The sequence below is a fragment of the Ochotona princeps genome, chromosome X, assembly GCF_030435755.1.
Source record: "Ochotona princeps isolate mOchPri1 chromosome X, mOchPri1.hap1, whole genome shotgun sequence".
In the NCBI taxonomy this organism is placed as follows: Eukaryota; Metazoa; Chordata; class Mammalia; order Lagomorpha; family Ochotonidae; genus Ochotona; species Ochotona princeps.
The window spans coordinates 44,657,903-44,677,499 of record NC_080865.1 but is presented as its reverse complement, the minus strand read 5'-3'; the positions used below and the strand labels follow the sequence as shown (position 1 = coordinate 44,677,499).

The window sequence follows — 19,597 nt, the reverse complement described above, 5'->3', positions numbered from 1 at the left end:
CATATCTTGGCTATTATGAGTAGTGCTGCGATAAACATGGAAGTGTAAATGTCTCTGTGATATGCTGATTTCAATTTCTCTGGGTATCTACCCAGAAGAGATTGCTGAGTCAAAATGATAGTTTTGTTTTTAATTTTGTGAGGATCCTCCATGTTATTTTTCATTATGACTGCACCAATTTACATTTCCATCAACAGTGTAAAGGATTTCCTATTTCCACATCCTTGCCAAGACTTGATATCTTTTGACTTTTTGACAATAGCGATCCTAAAAGATGTGAATTGATTTCTTAGGTGGTTTTTTAATTTGTAGTACCACAATGATTGTTAATGTTAGGCACCTTTGTATGTTAAATATTGGTTGGCTGTTTGTATTTATTCTTCGACAAAATTTGTGTCCTTTGCCCATTTTTAATCCGGTTGTTGATTTTTTTTTTTTTTGCTATGCAATTGTGTCAGCAGTTGCAAAATATCTATATCTTAGGTATTAGCTCCTTATCAAATAAGTGTCTCATAAATATTTTCTCCGATTCTTCAGGCTGCCTTTTCATTTTGTTTATTTCCTTTGCCATGTCATAGGAACTATATAGTTTGTTATATACATATATATAACACGTACATGTTTGATATATTTTTTATATATATGTATATAGTTATATCAGTTTGATATAGTCCCAAATATTTTTTTTGCTTGTGCTTTTGGTGTCATATCCCAAAACATCCTTGCCAAGACTAGTGTCAAACATCTTTGCCTCTACATTATTTTTTAGAGATTTTACAATTTTAAGTCTTAGGTTTAGGTCTGTTACCCACTTTATCTTTTCAGTGTATGGTGCAAGATAAAGGTTCAGTTTTATTATTTTCCACGTGAATATCCAGTTTTTTCAACAGCATTTATGGAAAAGAATATTTTTTCCCTATTATAAATTAATGCTACTCATATAAAAAATTTAGCTGACGGTATGCTTTGATTTACTTCTGGACTCTTCTGTTTTGTCTTCCATTTGTCAATGTGTCTGTTTTTATGTCAGTACTATATTGCTTTTATTACTATAGCGTTGTCACATAGTTTGAAATCTGATATAATGATGCCTCCAACTTTGTTTTTCTTTCTCATGATTGCTTTGGCTGTCCAGGATCTTTTGTGGTCCCTTATAAATTTTGTTACTTTTTTGGGCCTGGCAGCGTGGCCTAGTGGCTAAAGTCCTCGCCTTGAACGCGCCGGGATCCCATATGGGCGCCAGTTCTGATCCCGGCAGCTCCACTTCCCATCCAGCTCCCTGCTTGTGGCCTGGGAAAGCAGTCGAGGATGGCCCAAAGCTTTGGGACCCTGCACCCACGTGGGAGGTCCAGAGGGGGTTCCTAGTTCCCGACTTTGGATCGGTGCAGCACCAGCCGTTGCGGCCACTTGGGGGAGTGGATCCTCGGACGGAAGTTCTTCCTCTCTATCTCTCCTCCTCTCTGTATATCTGACTTTGTAATAAAAATAAGTAAATCTTAAAAAAATTTTTTTTTTGTTACTTTTTAAAAATTGCCTTGGAATTTTGACAGGAATTGCACTGAATGTATAGATTGCTTTGGGCGAATATAGACATTTCAATAATATTCATCCTTTTACTCCATGAACATGAGATTTCTTCCCACTTATTTGTGCCCTCTTTATTTCATTATTGCTTGATAATTTTCAGTGTATAGATTTTTTTAATGCTTGGTTAAATTTATTCTGTCTCCCTGCTGTGCCAGCTTAGGGGATGGGGTGATGCAAACAAAAATGATACTGTCCTTGCAACTCCTTTTATGTAGTAAATCTTGGGTTTTTTCCTCCCAGTGTGTGCCTGTAGCTTTTGAAGTGGACTCCTGAGCAGTTCCAGAGTTATTTTAATTCATGGATAGCTGACAAATTGTTTCTATTTGTTAGGGGGGAAGGGATGCCAGGATCTCTTACTCTGTCATCGTTCTAATGTCATCTGGGAGCAACTCTTTTATCAATGCTGCTGATTGCATTATGTATTGCCTGGCTCCAGAGATGTTCTCATCAAGAAATACTTAAGGATAAATAGAAATATAGCCCACTTGTTAGGGAAATTCACTCTGAAGATCTCACCAAGGAGGCATAAGAGGTTTGTTTTTATATTGACTCCGATAAGCAATTTCAAGAGACCTGCTGTCCTTACATTGGAGTCCTCCCACAGAGAAGGCCAAATTAAAGTATGTGTAATATACATCTTCCTTAACACTGTCCCATGAAGTATCTATCATTGGTGTGGATTTGCCCAAGCTACAAAGGAAGTAAGTTACCTGAGCCATGTATGATAGCCATGTATGATAGCCATGAAAGAGAATCAGAAGTTTCCAGAGTTTACAGAAAACTCTCCAGCTCCTCCTGTTTTCTAAGACAAACCTAAACTCATGGTAATCTCCCTTTCATTGATTGCTTTGGCTGAACCTACAGATTGAATCATCAAAAAGTTTTCCAGTAACGTCTACTTTGTGGTTCCTGACAGGAACTGAACTCAATTTAAGCTCTGGTATAAGTACCCAAGGTCAGTGTTTGCCAGTTGTAATGATGTGATATCTATCCATCAGACTTAGTTCCTTTATTTCCTAGCAAAGAGGGGAAAGTCAGTTTCTTTCCTTCTTCTCACCTACTTATTCCATCAGCCTGGTTTGAGAATTCAGTGGAAAGCTTCAGGTCAAAAACCGAGCCCCAGGTTATGTACAACCTATTCCGGTTACACTACACATTGTACAAACTGTAACAAGGAAAACATTTTAAAAGAACTCAGCATCAGCATGGCTTCACTTATACCTCACTGGGTGGGACACAAAGATTAGTTACTCCTCACTAGGGTATTGAAGATTTCTCTGCACACTCCTCCTAAAACTGTTCACCTAAACTGTTGACATATGTCTTGGTAGAGTTATAGAGTTAGACTACCCGAAAAACAGCCAGGTTCAGCAAAATCATGCTTCAACGTTATATAATGCTAAATACTATAATGAAAATAGACATGAGACAGCTGAATAGTAATCTATAGCCATTTTAAGGTGTATAGAACCCGGTTGTATATAAACTAATAATTGAAATGTCAATGTAGAAGTCACAGGATGTGGCTCAGAACTTGCATTCTTTTTTTTTTCTCTTTTAACATGTTGGTTACCCAATACCATGTCAACTAATTCCATAACTTTATAAATTGTTACTGACGTAATGTCGGGGCTTTTAATTGATCGGGATGATACTCTGCCGGCTCTACCTTCAGACCAGAGATGGTCTCCACAAGAAACCATTGAACTTACCTGGACAATAAGAAGCTGGACTTTATGCTCGGTAGATGCTTGCAATGAAAGAATCTCAATTGAACTTGAACTGTAGTAATGCAACAAGGTGGAGGAATCCACCATGGGGGGAGGGTTTGGGGAGGGGTGGGGGGAATCCCAGTGCCTATAAAACTGTAACACATAATGCAATGTAATCAATTTTAAAAAATGTGTTTTATTGCCAGTGAGAAAAAAAAAGAAAAAGAAAAAAAAAAAAGAACTCAGCAGTAAAAGATCTTTAGCAGAAATTGCTTTTATCTTTGGCTGATTAGACTGGAAATGAGCTTTTTAATTTATTTTGATAATTTTAAGAGTATACCCCAGAGGTATACTATCTAGTAAAATGATCTCTATAACATGAAAATAAAACTTGCTGGAATTTGTTTAGAAACTTCCAGTATAAATGATAATTAGAATTTGGAAGAATAAGTCTCTTTCCTGTTAAATGCTGGACAATTTTCTGGAAACAATATTGACTTCAGACTCTAATGGATTAGATGTTGCATAAATAGCCTAATTTCTTACTCCTTCATTTGGATTTAACTTTTTTTTTGACACCCATTAGTAGTGCTCAAGGTAGAAGAGGTTTCCGATTTATTTCCAATCTGGTTGTGCTTGCTGCCATGACAAATAACCTGTTAGAATAACAACAGAAATAAACTAGGGTTTAACAATTAGCTACTAAGGCAATCACATCGGCCCCACAAGGAGCATTGTATGAGTATATTCTGTGAACTCAACAGTCTTAGATTTGATTGGGGAAATAAGAGATATGCCTAACAAAGTAAGTACAGGAGATGTTATTGACCAAATGAGTTAGATAATTCAGCATGTAAACTGTCAAATTGATTCAGACCTTAAATAGCCTACGAACTTTTTTCTGAGGGTGATAGGGAACTACTGAAAGTTTGTGCACAGTGGCATGAAGAAAATGTTGTTTCAGGAAGATGATGAAGTGATACTCCTGTCAAAGTACATTTCCATCATCTGCCAGAGAATGCTGTAGTCCCTGGACCTTCAGAGAGGATTGGTGAGAGCCCTTCTTTTCATCACAGCTCAGACTCTCCAAGTATATCCTGCCTACAAGAGCTCTGGTTCAGAGACAAGAGGCCTTTCACATCAAGAGCTTTGTTGTTTAGAAGAAGCCTCTGGGTGATATTCTGTGCAATTACCTCCCAGCTAGAGACAGCCACTGAATCTTGCTTGAAAAATTTTAACCTTATCATTTGATCTTTGAGTCCTAGCCAGACCTCTGATTGTACCTTAGAAACTTTTAAACACTTCTTCAGAATTTACAGCCCTAAGTTAAATCCACAGTTTCTGCCTCAAAGATTGTGCTTCTTCAGAGGTACCAAATTGCCTTTATTTATTTAGTTGTGATAGGTAGGGCCAACTGCAACAGAGTCCTTAGCTTCAGTCAATTTAGGATTTTCAGTCAATTCAGTCAGCTGTCTCTTTAGGAATTCAAAATATATTGACCTGTACTAACACCTTCAAAACTAATCTTCCTATGAATCATACTATGGTAGCATTTTTGGGATGTTAAGATAAGAGGATGTTTTCCAAAATGCTATTTTCTCTTATTCCTGCATATGGGAAACAGTACCATTTGGAGTAAGGTATTTAGCTGTTTGACCAAGAATTCAATAGGAAAATGAGGGAAACAATCAGAAACTAACACTTGTTAAATGTATTTGGTGACTAGGGCACATCCATGAAGTTACCTAAGGAAACACAATGTAGGATATGTTATTGACCAAATGGGTAGAATCATAAAGTTTGCACTGGAAATTCAAAGGAAAGGGTGATTTCTTATGGACTAAGTTAGTGGTGAAAAGCCTCATAAATGGGGTAGAATTTGAGCCTTAAGGTTAGTTAGGATCTAGATGATGGCAAGAAATCAAGAGGCCAAAGGTTACAAAGAAACTCCCAAGTTGCAATTCATGAGACTTCACATTGAGGGGTACAGGAAGAAAGTAGCCTTGTTCCAGTAAAGACTCTGGGCAGTAGAAAACTCAATAGGAGTAACTGAAGACAAGAGACCTTGTCACCTTCATTTCCATGTTCTTTGCAACTCTTGCAAAATAGAGCTGCATATAGAAAATGATTACTAGATTGACTCAAATGGTACAACAAACATTCATGATTTACAGGTTTTGTCACATTTAATGATCATAATCACTTGTATGATATAAATATTAAATAATCCAATTTTATAGATGAGAAAACTCCGAACTGGAAAACCCCAATGTCACACAACTAGTAAAGGAGAGCTATTGGGTGGTACATTCGTTAAATATTTGTACTTTGGAGTAGTGTCTGTCACTTACTGTGTGACTTTGAGTTTCTCTAATCTGGAGGGAGGGAAAGATCTTTTATCCGTTAGTTCACTTCCCAACTTCTCTCAATGACTAGGGCGGAGCCATGCCAAGACTGGGAGCCAAGAGCTAGGAATTCTATACAGGTTTCTCACATGAATGATAGGACCCAATTAATTAAGCCATCACCTGTTACTTCCCAGGAACATTAACAAGGAGGAGAATCAGAAGAAACTCATCTGGCAATTGAATTTACACTTGGGTATGAGATGCTGACATCACAAGTAGCATCTTAATCCACTGTGCCACAATGTCTAGTCGCCTTCTATTTACTTTTTAAGATCCACTTGAAAGGAAATTATCTCAATTCCTGTGCTTCGTTCACCAAATATAGAAGGATGGGAAGCATGGATAAAACCATAGCCTGGGATGGAGAAGCAAGATGGCAGAATAGGGTAAGGATATGTTTAAACAGATGGAGAAACATTAGCCAGTGTGAAGTAGAGAGGACACATTCCAGGAAATAAAAGAGGATAGAACAATGGCAGAGGGGTACCTGGAGACTAACAGACACAGGAAAGCAGCGTATACAATGGTGTGGGGTTGCAGTGACTGATACCCCAGTGGCATTCAGCCAACGGTGATCTGAATTGCACCAGCAACCGAAACTCCAGCAGCAATAAGGTGAGAACAGGCTTTCACTGGGAGCTCCAGAGGTGAACCCAGACAAGGAACTGCTCATCCTGCTGGTCTATTTGATTTGATCAGGGGCAGAGACAGAGTGGCAGGTCCCAGGCAGGCAGTATGGAAACTGGGTGGTTTTGACAGCCCAGTCTGCTTCCTAGAGCCAAATTGGGTGTCATTTTGTATAGGGAGGCAAAGGCTATGGGACAGTACTGCACATGCACTAAGCTGGGAGTGAACTCATTTCTGCCTCAGTGAACTGCAACAACATGGCATCCTACAGGTTCCACCCAAGATAGGTCCGATCAACCCTCAGACCTGACTGCCAGCAGATCAAGAACTCTAGTAGTGTCACATCAGGCACTATTTCTTCCAGTATGACAAAGATTTTAAGACTGCAGAGGACAACAGTGAGCTGTGCATGCACTGAGCTTGGCAAGAACTCACTGAACTCAATGCATTGCACTGGTTCCACAGGGACCGATTTGGCATTGTATGGGTCAAAATAGGTCCATCTGGCCCTCAGACCTAATAGCCAGCACGTTCCAGCAAGATCAGCACCACCAACAACCTAGCTACATAGGACACCTGGTGTCTCCCTAATCCTGGGAACTGCTCAAATCCAAAGTGGGAGAAAGGTTGTTGGGATTATGCTGCAGCCTCAGGAGGTAGAGAGCGGTGAGCCAGCAGCTGGGACTATGGAGACCATGGTGGAATTCTCACATAAGAACCCAGACCTGGAACTCACTGGAGGGAATGGCACAATTGGCTGCAAGCAAAGAGACACGTACCAATGGCAATAAGTAAAATCGAACTGTAGGCCTGTGGGTAACACAGCTTAGAAACCTGCCCCAAGGAAGAAGTACACCGACCAAGAGCAAAAGAAGAGACAAAGGCACAATGAATGTCACTGAAGACTCCCCTGCAAAGGAGCAAAACCCTATGCCAACCTCAGAGTTAACTGAGGAAGACATCGAGAAAATGGGGGACACAGAATTCAAAACACTTGTTATAAAATTTCTTATCAACAACAAGAAGCACATAACATAGGAATTCAAGAAATTTAAGGAAGATGTCACATAAGAAAAGAATCAAATGAAAGCTAATGCATCAGAAAGGAAGAATACAGTGGAGCAAATTAAAAGTACATGGAGAGTCTCAAAAATAGAATGAAAGAGGCAGAAGAAAGAATCTCAGAATTGGAAGGAATTTCCTGTCACCAGGAGGAAGCAAACAAAAAGCTGGAAGCAGAGCTGGATCAGGCAAAAAAAAAGGATACAAGAATTGAAAGACACCATTAAGAGACCAAGTATAAGAGTTACGGGAGTCCCAGAAGGTACAGAAAGAGAAACTGGTTTTACAGATATATTTAATGAAATAATAAGGGAAAATTTCCCTAATCTAGAGAAAGAATTGGGAAACAACATCCAGGAGGGGCACAGAACTCCCAACAGGCTTGATCAAAAGCAATCTTCACCACGACACATGATCATCAAGCTCTCTTCAATTGAACATAAGGAAAAGATCCTTAAAGGTGCACGTGAAAAAAATCAACTGACATATAAAGGAATGCCAATTAAACTCACAGGAGACCTCTCACAGGAAACTCTACAGGCAAGAAGAGAATGGAGTGACATATTCCAGATTCTGAAAGAAAAAAAAAATGTTGGCCTAGGATGACATATCCAGCAAAGCTTTCTTTCGTCTTTGAAAATGAAATAAAATTCTTCCACAGTAAAGAAAAGTTAAAAGAATTTGTCTCTACCAAACCTGCCCTACAAATGATACTTAAAAATGTTCTCTTCACGCAGAAAAGGAATAGTGCCCACCAAAACAAAGTGAAATATCGATAAAGAGAAAGTAGCAAACAAAGGAATAAATAATAAGGTAAAAATAAGTGGGAATCTTTTGGTAAGATGGTTGAGGTTAGTATAGTTTGTTATATTTTATTATATTATTTGAAGAAATGATTCGAATAATGATGGTAGTCACCTAGCTAAAAGCAGAAATGTAAAACTGTCTCAGAAGTGGGGGATGTCTGGGGCCAGCATGGTAGCTGAACAATTTCATCTTCCACCTGTAAGCAGAGGTCTCCCATATGGGTGCCTGTTTTTGTCCCAACTGCTCTACTTGCCATCTAACTCCCTGCCGATGTCCTGGGAAAGCAATGGAAGATGGCCAAAGTCCCTAGAAGCCTGCACCCATGTATGAGATCTGGAAGAGGCTCCTGGTTTCAAATCAGCTCAGCTTGGACCGTTACAGTCATTTGGGAAGTGAAACAGCAGATGAAAGATCTTTCTCTCTGTAAATCTTCCTTTCCAATATAAAAATAAATCATTTTAAAAAGAAAAATAAAACCTAGCCTGAGAAACATTTTCTGGTTTTGACACTGGATCCAACATGTGACTTTTTTTTCAACTTTATTAATTTTTACTGGAAAGTCAGATTCATAGAGTGAAGGAGAGCCATAGAGAAAGATCTTCCATCCACCTGTGCACTCCCCCAGGGCTGCAATGGTCAGAGCTAAGCCAATCTGAGGCCAGGAGCAAGCAGCCTCTTCCTGGTCTCCTACACAGGTGCAGGGTCCCAAGGCTTTGGGTGGTCCTCAGCTGCTTTCCCAGGCCCCAAGCAGGGAGCTGAAATGGAAATAGTACATCTGGAACACACAGTGGCGCCTATATGGGATCCTGGTGCATGCAAGGTGAGGGCTTTAGCCACTAGGCTACTGTGCCAGGCCCCCTATTTGACTTTCAAAACTCGCTTCTCTGACCATTAGTTTCAAATGCATGTGCTCAAAGCCCGTTTTCTTTCTTTTTTTTTTTTAATTTATATTGTTGACAATCTTTACATAGTTATGGTAAAAAGTTTCAGAGGCTATAGGGAAGTGGGTAAGACTATTATGTCCATATTGTTTCCTTCTTGTATCTGAGGTAAAGGGGGATATTGAGGGAGAAGCCCCACCCAGTTTCCCACCCACCCCATGTCCCGGATGTGGGGCATGCTCTGAGATCCTTGCTCAAGTGGTTTTAATAGTTCACCAGTTATGAATCACTGCCATTTTCGCCACTCCCAGCTCGGTGAGGTCGTTGAAGAATCCACTGATTGTTAGTGTCTTCATTTGCCCAGTATTTCGCTGCCAACACACAGCTGAGGTGGTTGATTGACTTGTTCTTTCTTCTGTCTTTTCTTGGCTAGGGTTCTGAGTCCAACATTTCGATTGGGGAGATCCCCAAAGAAACTTTGTGGTATTCCCAGACCAGATTCTTGTATGCTCTAGCAAGCACAGGGCCCAGCGCAGTCCATCTCCATGATCAGCTGGTGGTTTCAATTGCTGGGTTGGTTCTGGTTTCAGTCCCGACTTGTACTGGAACCAATGGGTGTTGCAGTCCAGCCTGGTTCTGCCCAGCACGTACTTGACCCTCACATCAACCAGTAGGAGCTGCAGCCTAGTCAGAGCGACCCACAATAACCCCCACCAGGCCCGCCCCCTACCCTGGTTTGCCAGTATGTGTAGCAGACTAGTCCAGTCTGTCCCACATCCCATTTGGCTCTCATACTTGTCAATGGGTATTAAAGCTTAGTTCCATCTAACCAGCTCAACTATCCAGCCCCCATGCATGTTGTTGAGTGCCTCTCTGTCTAGCCACCCCAGCCGCTATTGTAGTTTTCATGCCCTCCCGTGGGAGTAGTAACCCAAGAGGGGGGAACCCACTATTTCCCTCCCAGGTCTCTCTCAATCCCAGTTTATGCACTCTTCGGGTGGTTCTGTGGTTTGACTTGACAGAATTAGCCCCCAGTGCCAGCTTCTGCTATCTGATGCTGTGGCTAAGCCCAAACAACCCTCACCCACTCTGATTTATGCTTGTACCAGTAGGAATAATCAGGCCAGCCTGGCTTTTTCCTGATCTAGTCCACATGAGGTGCACAGGTGTTGTAGCCCTGCTTAGTCTGGTCTGTCCCCATCCCAGCCCACGCTCTCCAGTGGGAGTAGCTGTCCAGCCCTTTAATCCCCCTGCCAGCTCTGCCCCCTCCATTCCTGGTTCTCATGCGTGCTGGTTGGGTGCTGCGGTCACATCCAGTACAGGCAATTCCATATTGTGCACTGGGTTTTGTCGCGACCAAACCTGGCCCGACCCACACTCTGTTCTGGTGTCCGGATTTGCCAATGGATGGATGACATAAACTGATTCAGCCTGTTCTGCCCCCGACCCATGCCAAATGTATGCCAGTGAGAAACTTTCCATGGCCTATTCTGGGCTGTTTTCTTTCATGCAGGGATTGTGTCCTGCCAGAGGAATTGCCCAGGCTCCTCCATCAGAACCCCTCCTAGTGCCAGATTTTGCGCATACCAGGGGTTCCATGAGCCAGCCCTACTCAATTCACCTCCTGTCCTAGCAGGAATAGTGGCTTTTCCTGGCTGGGTTTCAACCCATTCTGGTTCTTGTTGTTGGATGTTTCAGCCCAGCCATGGCTCGTCCATACCCACATACAGCTTACACATGGCTCAGTAGGGGGTTGAGACCCAGCCTAGTCAGTCCCACATCTATCCTGGTTCTCCAGGACACCAGACGGTGTTGGAGTCTGGGCTGGCCTGGTGCATCCAGTCCCAGTCCACACTTGCGCCAAGGGAGACTACAACTGTTTCCTAGTTAGAACGCAGCCCCCATTCCAGTATACGCGCCCCTTGGTGGGAACCTCAACCCAGTTAGGGTGTCCCCTTAGCTCCCCAACCAGGCCTGTTCCCAGCCATAGATCACAAGCATGCCAGTGGCTGCTCTGACTCAGCTTGGCTCAGTCCCTCACTTGTCCTGGCCTCTGCCTTAGACACTGTGGCTTAGCATACTTGACTCACGCAGACCATTAGGTGCAAGAGCCTAGCTTGGCTTGACCTGTGCTCCATCCTGGCTTCTAGTTTCATTTATAGGCTAAGGTTTGCTCAGTCCTGCCCAGTACATCCTGTTATATTACCAATTTACACATTAGCCAACTGTTGGAGCTACTTTGCCCAGCTTGTCCGACCCCCAGGTCTGGACCACATGTTCACCAGCGGGAGCTATGACTCCCCAGGAGAGTTTCCCAAGTTCCTCCACTTGTTCCACTCCCAGACCCAGTTCTCATACATGCCAATGGGTTTTAGGCCAGTGCCTGGCGCAGTCTGGCCTTCCATTTGGCCTTATGTGAGCTGGTGAATATTGCAGCCTGGCCCACCCCACACCCTATTCAGGATGCACATTCAGGTGCTGCTGCCTTGACCAGTCCAGACTGTTGCGGGTCCCTTTACCTGTGATTGATGGCAGGCTCCTTGGTCACAGCTAGCTTAATCCAAAACCACCCAAACTCTTGGGCTTGCACCAGTGGGGCTAGACTTTCCACAGGGTGTGGCCCACACATCCCACACAGAATCTACCACCGGATATGGTTCTCGAGTGCTACTTAATGTTATGGCCCTGCCTAATGTGACCAGTCTCCTGATCCATCATCGTGTCAGGTAAAAGGATATCCTGCTGGACAAGCCCTGAGCCTTAGTCAAAGCCCATTTTCAACCCTAATATGTAATGTTTTATGATATCATCTGATGTTGAGGGGTCATAATTCCAACTGAATAACCACAACCTGATACCTTTCATCAAATGGCTCCCTTGCTTCTTCAGAAAGATGCTATTTTGTACTAGAAGTAAATGTAAGCTTGCATTATTGTAAGATTTATTTATTTGTTCAGAAAGGAGAGTTACAGAGGAAAAGGAGAAGCACAAAGAGAGTGAGAGAGAGAAAGCGCACCATTTTCTGTCTGCTGATTCATTCTCCAGATGTCCATAATGGCTAGGGGTGGGCCATGCCAAAGCCAGGAGACTCCGTTTGGGTCCCATGCTCATTATCATGGAGGTGGATCAGAAGTGGAGCAGCTGGATCTTGAACGAAAACCAATACGGTATTGCTGAGGTCCCAGGTAGCAGACTAACCTGCAGCATAGCAGCCCCAAACCAAATTTGTTTTATCATGTATTCTCTATATATCTACTTGCTCCCTCTTATCACTTTGCTTAGCATTTTTGCAATAGCTTATTCTACATGTTCCCTTACTCAGGAATAGGAATACGCATTGCATCCCTGAAAGCATCACACATAATACCCTGGGCTAGCAGGGGCACTTCTTTGGCTTGCTATGCATTTTCCAGGTGACATGGAAAATCTTTCTAGATGAAAGAGAAATACCTATGCCTTCAGCTCCTAGAAAATTTACTACAAATATCATGGGTGCTGTTTTATTGCTTTACCTAACATTGTCTAACCCTTAGCTCTGAATTGGTGGGTGTGCCTTAAATAATGCAAATCTCGAATCAATCAATCAATTTAATTCAGAGAGAATTTCCTGTGACTACACTTCAGCCAAGGTACTCTGGAAGGATATAAGAATAAATAAAATGTGGTCTCTGCCCTAAAGGAACTTGTAATTACAGGGAAAGATAAGAAAAACACATACATCTGACATAGTGTTTGGTGAGTTCATTGCCCGAAAACTGATGTTTTACATTTCTAATGTCAGTTTAGCCTTGTGCTAAGCACTGTTTGGTACAAACGATAAGGATGTGATTGATTTTGTTAGTGAGGCTTAAACTCAAGTCTATCAGAATAGGGAGAAAATATGGACTACAGTGATAAAAGTTTTTAAAACAAAACAGAATTGAAGCTACATGTTGTTAGGATAGATAACATCATGATAGAGACTGACAGAGCCTTCTGAAAAAGAGATATAGTGTGACAGGAACATTGAGATTTATTTCATTTGTTTGGAAGGCAGAGTGACAGGAAGGGTGAGAGAGAGAGCAGGACATAGATATTTCATCTGATGATTCACTCCCCAAATGGCTGAAGCAGATCCCGGAACTGCATCTGATCTCCCATGTAAATGGCAGAGGACTTCCGTTGCTTTCCCAAATGCATCAGCAGGGAGTTGCTTGATTTTCTGAAACATCTGCATTTTTCAGTTTGGTCTTCAACAGGTTGAGTACCTTGTAACCTGGGAGTGAAACCATTAAGAATGTCAACAGTCAGGTTTTCCATCTCAGCCCTCAATGTTTACAGAGCATGATTTTTATTCAAATAATTTTTTTGGAGAAAGTGTTCTGTGCCAAAACAAAATGAGAACAAGTTGCAGTGGAAAAAAGAAAAACTCATTCAAGCAATTCCTTAAAGCCAACTTCTAGAAAGTTTTGCTGCCAAAGCAAACCTACAAAATTCGGAGACAATCATCAACAAGTAGCTAATTAGCATAACTTTTCCAAAGCAGCAAGGAAGGAAGTTCATTGAACTTCCAGGATTATCTTTCCCTTTTTCTCAGGTGCCTTCTTGGTAGGAATATTGGATAGGTAGAATAAGATACATACTTAAATCTTACTGTGCCCCTTTCTCTTGGTTTGACAAATATGAATTATTCTCTGTATCTCTCTCAGTGAAAATCTGGGCCCAAACAACTGCTTTCTATTCAAACTGATGGACAAGAATACCTTAATTGTTGCTAATGTTTAGTTAGATGGGAGTAAGAAGTTGTGTTCTCTGGCATGGTTGGGTTACTATAGCTAATGACAAAGCACTGCATATTTCTCTAAAAAGAACTGGAAGAAGGAATTTTGACTGTTTTAACCATGGAAAATGTTAACTGTTTGACAGTATGGATTTGTTACCCAGATTGGACAATACTTACTATCTACATGTGTAGGTACATGATACAGTATCTTGTAAATGTGCAATTTTTATGTGTCAATTAAATATAAAATTTAAAAAAGAATACCTGGAAGGGGGGACAGCATAGAGCAGAGTGGATAAAACCACCACCTACAATGCCAGTATCCCATATGGGGGCCAGTTCATGTCCCAGATGCTCCATTTCTGATCCATTTCCCTGCTAAGCAATGAAAGATGGCCCAAGTCCTTCGGTCCCTGCTACCCATATGGGAAATGTGGATGGAGTTACTGACTCCTGCATTCAGCCTGGGTCAGCTCTGGTGTTTCTCTCTCTCTCTCCCCCTCCCCCTGCCTTTTAAATCAATAAATCATTTTTAAGAAGCCTGTAAATCTGGGATTCCTGACAAAATGGGATGATGCGCCCACCATGGGACCATTAGTTCACACATTCTCAGAGCCACTTTTACTTCACCTTTTCTAGAAGAAAACAACCATCTGTCTGGTTAACTCAGTGGTATGAGAGTCCACCAATCGCCTGACCCCTATCTGGCTGGCCTCTGTCTTTAGGGATCTAGACCTCACACTTTTTGGAGCACCCTAGATTGTAGATTAACTTCATAGAAGATATTAGGTTGAAACTTAGGGGACTGACCCACTGTCACCATTTTTCAGTCTTAAAGAGCCAAGTACATTGTTATGCTGAAAGTGTGAAGAAAGCGATTATCTGCACATTAAGCCAGCTGATTTAGAGTGTACTCAGTTCTCCTGAAAAGCTAGAGGTCAGAAACAAAGCATTTGTACCATAAATGATGTTGCTTGTTAAACCCAAAACCTCTTATTTTCTAAATATTTCATTCCTCTGTAGAAACACATTGGCACCTAAAGCACTATAATAGCCACCACAATTATGTCCGGTGGAATAATAGCAAGAGAAGGTAATTTTGTGAATAGTAAGATGCACAACATTCCATTAAAGTCAGATGATGTTGAGCTGTCAGCACAGTTATTTAAGTCAAATGCCAGCCGGTATTACAAATCAGATAATGAGGATAAACAAAATAATCGTAGTTCATATTAGAACAGGTTGGCTGTTCTTGGAATGTGAATATCTGGGTTGCTTACAAATGCTTCTGTGTACCACACCAGTCTTTAGAGATTTCTAGCTGTCTGCTGTCTTCAGGGATTAGACGAGGGGGAAAAAATGTCAATGAATGAATACCCCCACCCAGTTAAGACAGAGGGGCATGTGGTCATTGTTTTTAGTCTGTTTTCTGTTGCTATAATGAAATGCATGAAGCTGGATGTTTTATAGAGTAAATGGGTTTATTTCACTCATAATTCTAGTGGCTGGAGGATCCAAACAGCCTGGCACAGGTGTCCTGGTAAGGGCCCCCAGGCTGCATGACAAAATGGCAAGGGAAATGGCAACATGCAGAAAGAACCAAAACCCAGAGTTTGACCTCACTTTTAGAGCAACCTGGCTTTTTGAGAAGTAACAGGGGTCCCACAAGAACTTCAGTCACCTTTTCACTGAGAGGGAACCTAATGACCTACCTCTTGCTAGGCTCCACCTCTACCTAGTTCATTTCCAATTCAGCAACACTGCCACATAGGCATCAAGCTTCCAGCGCATGAACCTCTTCAAGGCCACGCCCAAGCATGGCACTCACCTGCGTTTTTCAATGTTACAGATTATCCAGAAGCCTCTTCGTCTCTTGCTGTGGAAACGGAAACATAGCAGTTTTCGCTTTTTCCTGCATCTCTCAGACAGGTCAGTATTCTCAGGGAGGCACATTCAGTGCCACATGGACTGCTAAGATGCAGCCCTGCAGCAGAACTCAGAAAGGGCTAAGCTCTTACCCTGGCGAGAAAACTTAAATTCTTCACTCTGTACTGCACACAAAAGCAGAAATTCAACACATCGCCAGGGGTCCCCAGCCAACCATCCCATTCGGGTTATATACTTTCCTACTGTGAATTATAAATCTTGCCCTTGTGTATGCCAGGTGTCTGAAATGATAGCAATCACAAATAGATTCTTTTTGTGTGACTCTGTGGTCAGTTAACAACCTACTCTTACCTACTATCAGGCAAAAAAGGTCCTCCTTAAACTCACTGACTTCATGGCCTACCGTTTCCAGTATGGTACTACATTTTTAAAAGCCAGGTTTAACAGAAAAAAGAATTAAATGTTTGTTCTTATTCAAAGCCTTGATAATTGATGTTTAAGCAAAACAGCTTGTGTGGTGGTAATATCTAGACTTCAGTTGTCTGTGGTTCTCATCTTAATTGTGCTTTTATTTTAGCATTTTGCTAAGGGTTTCAATGAAATACTTAACAGATGTTGAAGGGGAGAAAAATTGCTCTGGAGAATAAATTTGGGAAATCCTGGTGCAAGTAGAAGCAAAAAAAATTTTTTTAAAGATTTATTTATCTTCATTGAAAAGTCAGATGTACAGAGAGGAGGAGAGACAGAGAGGAAGATCCCCCGTCCAATGATTCACTCACCAAGTGACCACAATGGCTGGAGCTGAGCCAATCCGAAGCCAGGAGCCAGGAACTTCTTCTGGGTCTCCCACGCAGGTGCAGGGCCCCAAAGCCCTGGGCCATCCTCGACTGCCCACCCAGGCCACAAGCAGGGAGCTGGATGAGAAGCAGAGCCACCGGGACCAGAACCGGCGACCACATGGGGTCCTGGGAGTGCAAGGCGAGGACCCTAACCACTATGCTGTCATGCTGGGGCCCTAGAAGCAAAATTTAAGTTTCTTTCCTGTAGAAATCCCCAGAGCTTTCACCGTGCTAATGAGTTGTATGACTCACCAGGATATTGGAGTTTCCCCTTGAACTTATTTGACCCTTGAATTTCTTCTTTTGTGCAGATGATGGAATTTTGTCTTTAGTGCAGTACTTTCAGGATATTTAAATTTTTTCATTTAGTTTATCTATTTGAGAGACAGAAATAATTTCTCTCTGCTGGTTCAGTCCCCACGTCCTTACATAGCTAGGCCTCAGACAGGTTGAAGCCAGGAGCCTGGAACCCAATGCAGGTCTCCCAAGTGCATTAACAGGAACCCAACTTCTTGAGCCATCATCTGCTGCTTCCCAGGGTGCACATCAGCGGGAAGGTGGAATCAGGAGTGGAGCCAGAATTTGAACTCCGGCACTCTGCTATGGAAAACATGGTGATTTAACCACTAGGCCAAATCCCCCTTCCTTGTCAAGACTTCTAATATATTTTTTTTAAGATTTATTTATTTTTAATGCAAAGGCAGATAAACAGAAAGGAGAGACAGAGGAAGATCTTCCATCAAATGGTTCACTTCCCAAACAGTCACAACAGCTGGAGCTGAGCCAATCCGAAACTAGGAGCCCTGAGCTTCTTCTGGGTCTCCCATGTGGGTGCAGGGTCCCCAGACTTTAGGCTGTCCTCGACTGCTTTCCCAGGCCACAAGCAGGGAGCTGGATGGGAAGCAGGGCAGCCGGGATTAGAACTGGCATCCATATGGGATCCTGGCGCTTTCAAGGCAAGGGCTTTAACCGCTACACTATCGCGCCAGGCCCAGGACTTTAATGTATTTTTAAAAGATTTTATTTATTTTTATTGGAAAGGCAGATTTACAGAGAGAAGGAGAGACAGAAACAAAGATCTTCCATCTGCTGATTCATTCCTCAAGTGGTTGCACTGGCTGGAGCTAAGCCAATCCAAAGCCAGGGGCCAGGAACTTCTTCTGGGTCTCCCATGTGGGTGCAGGGTCCCAAGACCTTAGGCCGTCCTCGGCTGCTTTCTCAGGCCACAGTATGGAGCTGGAAGGGAAGTGGATCAGCTGGGATATGAACCAGCACCCTTATGGGATTCCAGCGCATGCAAGGTGAGGATTTTAGCCACTAGGGCACTGCGCCAGACCCAGGACTTCTAATATTTTAAGGAACTTCATGAACCACCAAAACTAATATAAGCCATTTTTCAAGCTTACATGACTGTGTAAGTCTTTTTTGCAGAACATCTTTAACTGATATTGAACCTTCAAGCTTAGTTTTATATGCTTTTCTAGATAAGCAAAATTGCCTTTATGCAATGCTGTTTCCAGAACACTGGAAACTCATTAACAGATTTGTTTTGAGGAAAACAGCAAAGCCATGTTCTGATCATAATGAAAAGGTGTTTTGGAACATAGGAGGATAGAGTGAAAGAAATATTTTAAAGCTTACCATAATATGAAGAATTTAAAAAAATATATTTGCAGATAATTATTACAGTTGATATTTGTAAAAGTTCTTTACTGGAAACCACTTCATTGTCTATCAGTTAGAGAATGATTTATAAATTATTACGTATTTTGCAAGTCGTTCCTTCGTTTTATTTTGAAAAGTGTTTACATTAACAAAGAATGGGGACAGAAATGCCGTCTGGCAGTTAAAGTGGAGATTAAGATGCTTGCATCCCACATCAGAGTGCCTAGGCTTGATGTGTAGTTCTAGCTCCCAATCTCACTCTTCTGCCGATGCACACCCTGTTAAGACCCCGAGAGGCAGCGGATGGAAGATCTTTCTCTCTGTTTCTCCTTCTCTCTGCAACTCTGCCTTTCCAATGAAAATAAATAATTCTTTTTAAAAGTGAAAGACAAGCTTCACAAAACTTGCAAAATACCCATCACGCAAAATTTCTCATCCTTAATTTACAAAGCTCTTGCAAATCAATAAGCAAAAGAAAGCTACAACAGTCGGAAAATAGACAAAAAATGGGAAAAGAAAATTAAAAAAAATAAAAACAAGGAATGAACAGGATAGTAGTTCAACTTCATTGTAAAGAAATACAAACTAAGGCAATGTAGAATACATATTTTTCCCCATTAAGTGAGACAATTTGTACAAATTATAGTACCTACTGTTGGCAGGGACATATTGAAGCAGGTGTTCTTACACACTGCTGATGTAAATTTAGATTCATAGATCATTTTGAGACAGTTTGGCAGCATGTATAAACCTTAAAGTGGTCATATAATTTTATCAGATAACTAACTCCATTTTAGCAATATATTTTAATGAAATAATCAGAGATCTGCAAAGCTACATATCTGCTGTTATGACAACAGAAAATGTGAAAGAAAATGTGTAGCAATACAGAAGCGGTGAAATCAATTGCTACATTATTATGATGCAATGTTGTGCAGTCCTTAAAAGTCATTATGTTGAAGAATAACAGGTTTGTGTGAATAAGCTATGTAAATGCAGTTTGAATTTCTTTTGTTTAGCTTTATGTATTTGAAAGCATTACCGGCAGAGGGAGAGACAGTGAAAGCCAGACATCTCCATCTGGGTCTCCCATATGAGTGGCAGAAGCTCAAACACTTAGGTCATCTTCCATTGCTTTCCCAGGCCCTTAGCAAGGAGCTGGATCAGAGGTGCAGCATCTGTGACTCAAATGTTGTTCATATGGGATGTTGACATCACAGGCAGCAGCCCAATGTGCACTGCCACAATACTGGCAAGCAATTCAGTGGTTTGTGGTATAGTCACAGAGTTCTGCAACCACAGCCACAATCAATGTAAGTGCATTTTCTCAAAACTATTTTTCAGAACCCGTGTTGTGGTA

General features: G+C 41.7%; 1 protein-coding gene across 2 annotated transcripts in view; it reads left to right on the top strand.

The window, feature by feature from the left end:
- The window catches only part of ZDHHC15 (zinc finger DHHC-type palmitoyltransferase 15), a 110,511-nt gene that overhangs the window by 75,502 nt on the left and 15,412 nt on the right, over positions 1 to 19,597 (top strand). Inside the window, exon 11 of one of the 2 annotated variants that reach the window (XM_004592769.3) lies at positions 15,696 to 15,775. The exons of the other annotated variant lie outside the window; for it this stretch is intronic. Coding sequence (XP_004592826.2) covers positions 15,696 to 15,742 — 47 coding nt within the window. The 3' untranslated portion in view covers positions 15,743 to 15,775. The remainder of the gene's footprint in view (positions 1 to 15,695; positions 15,776 to 19,597) is intronic. 2 annotated transcript variants of the gene reach the window in all.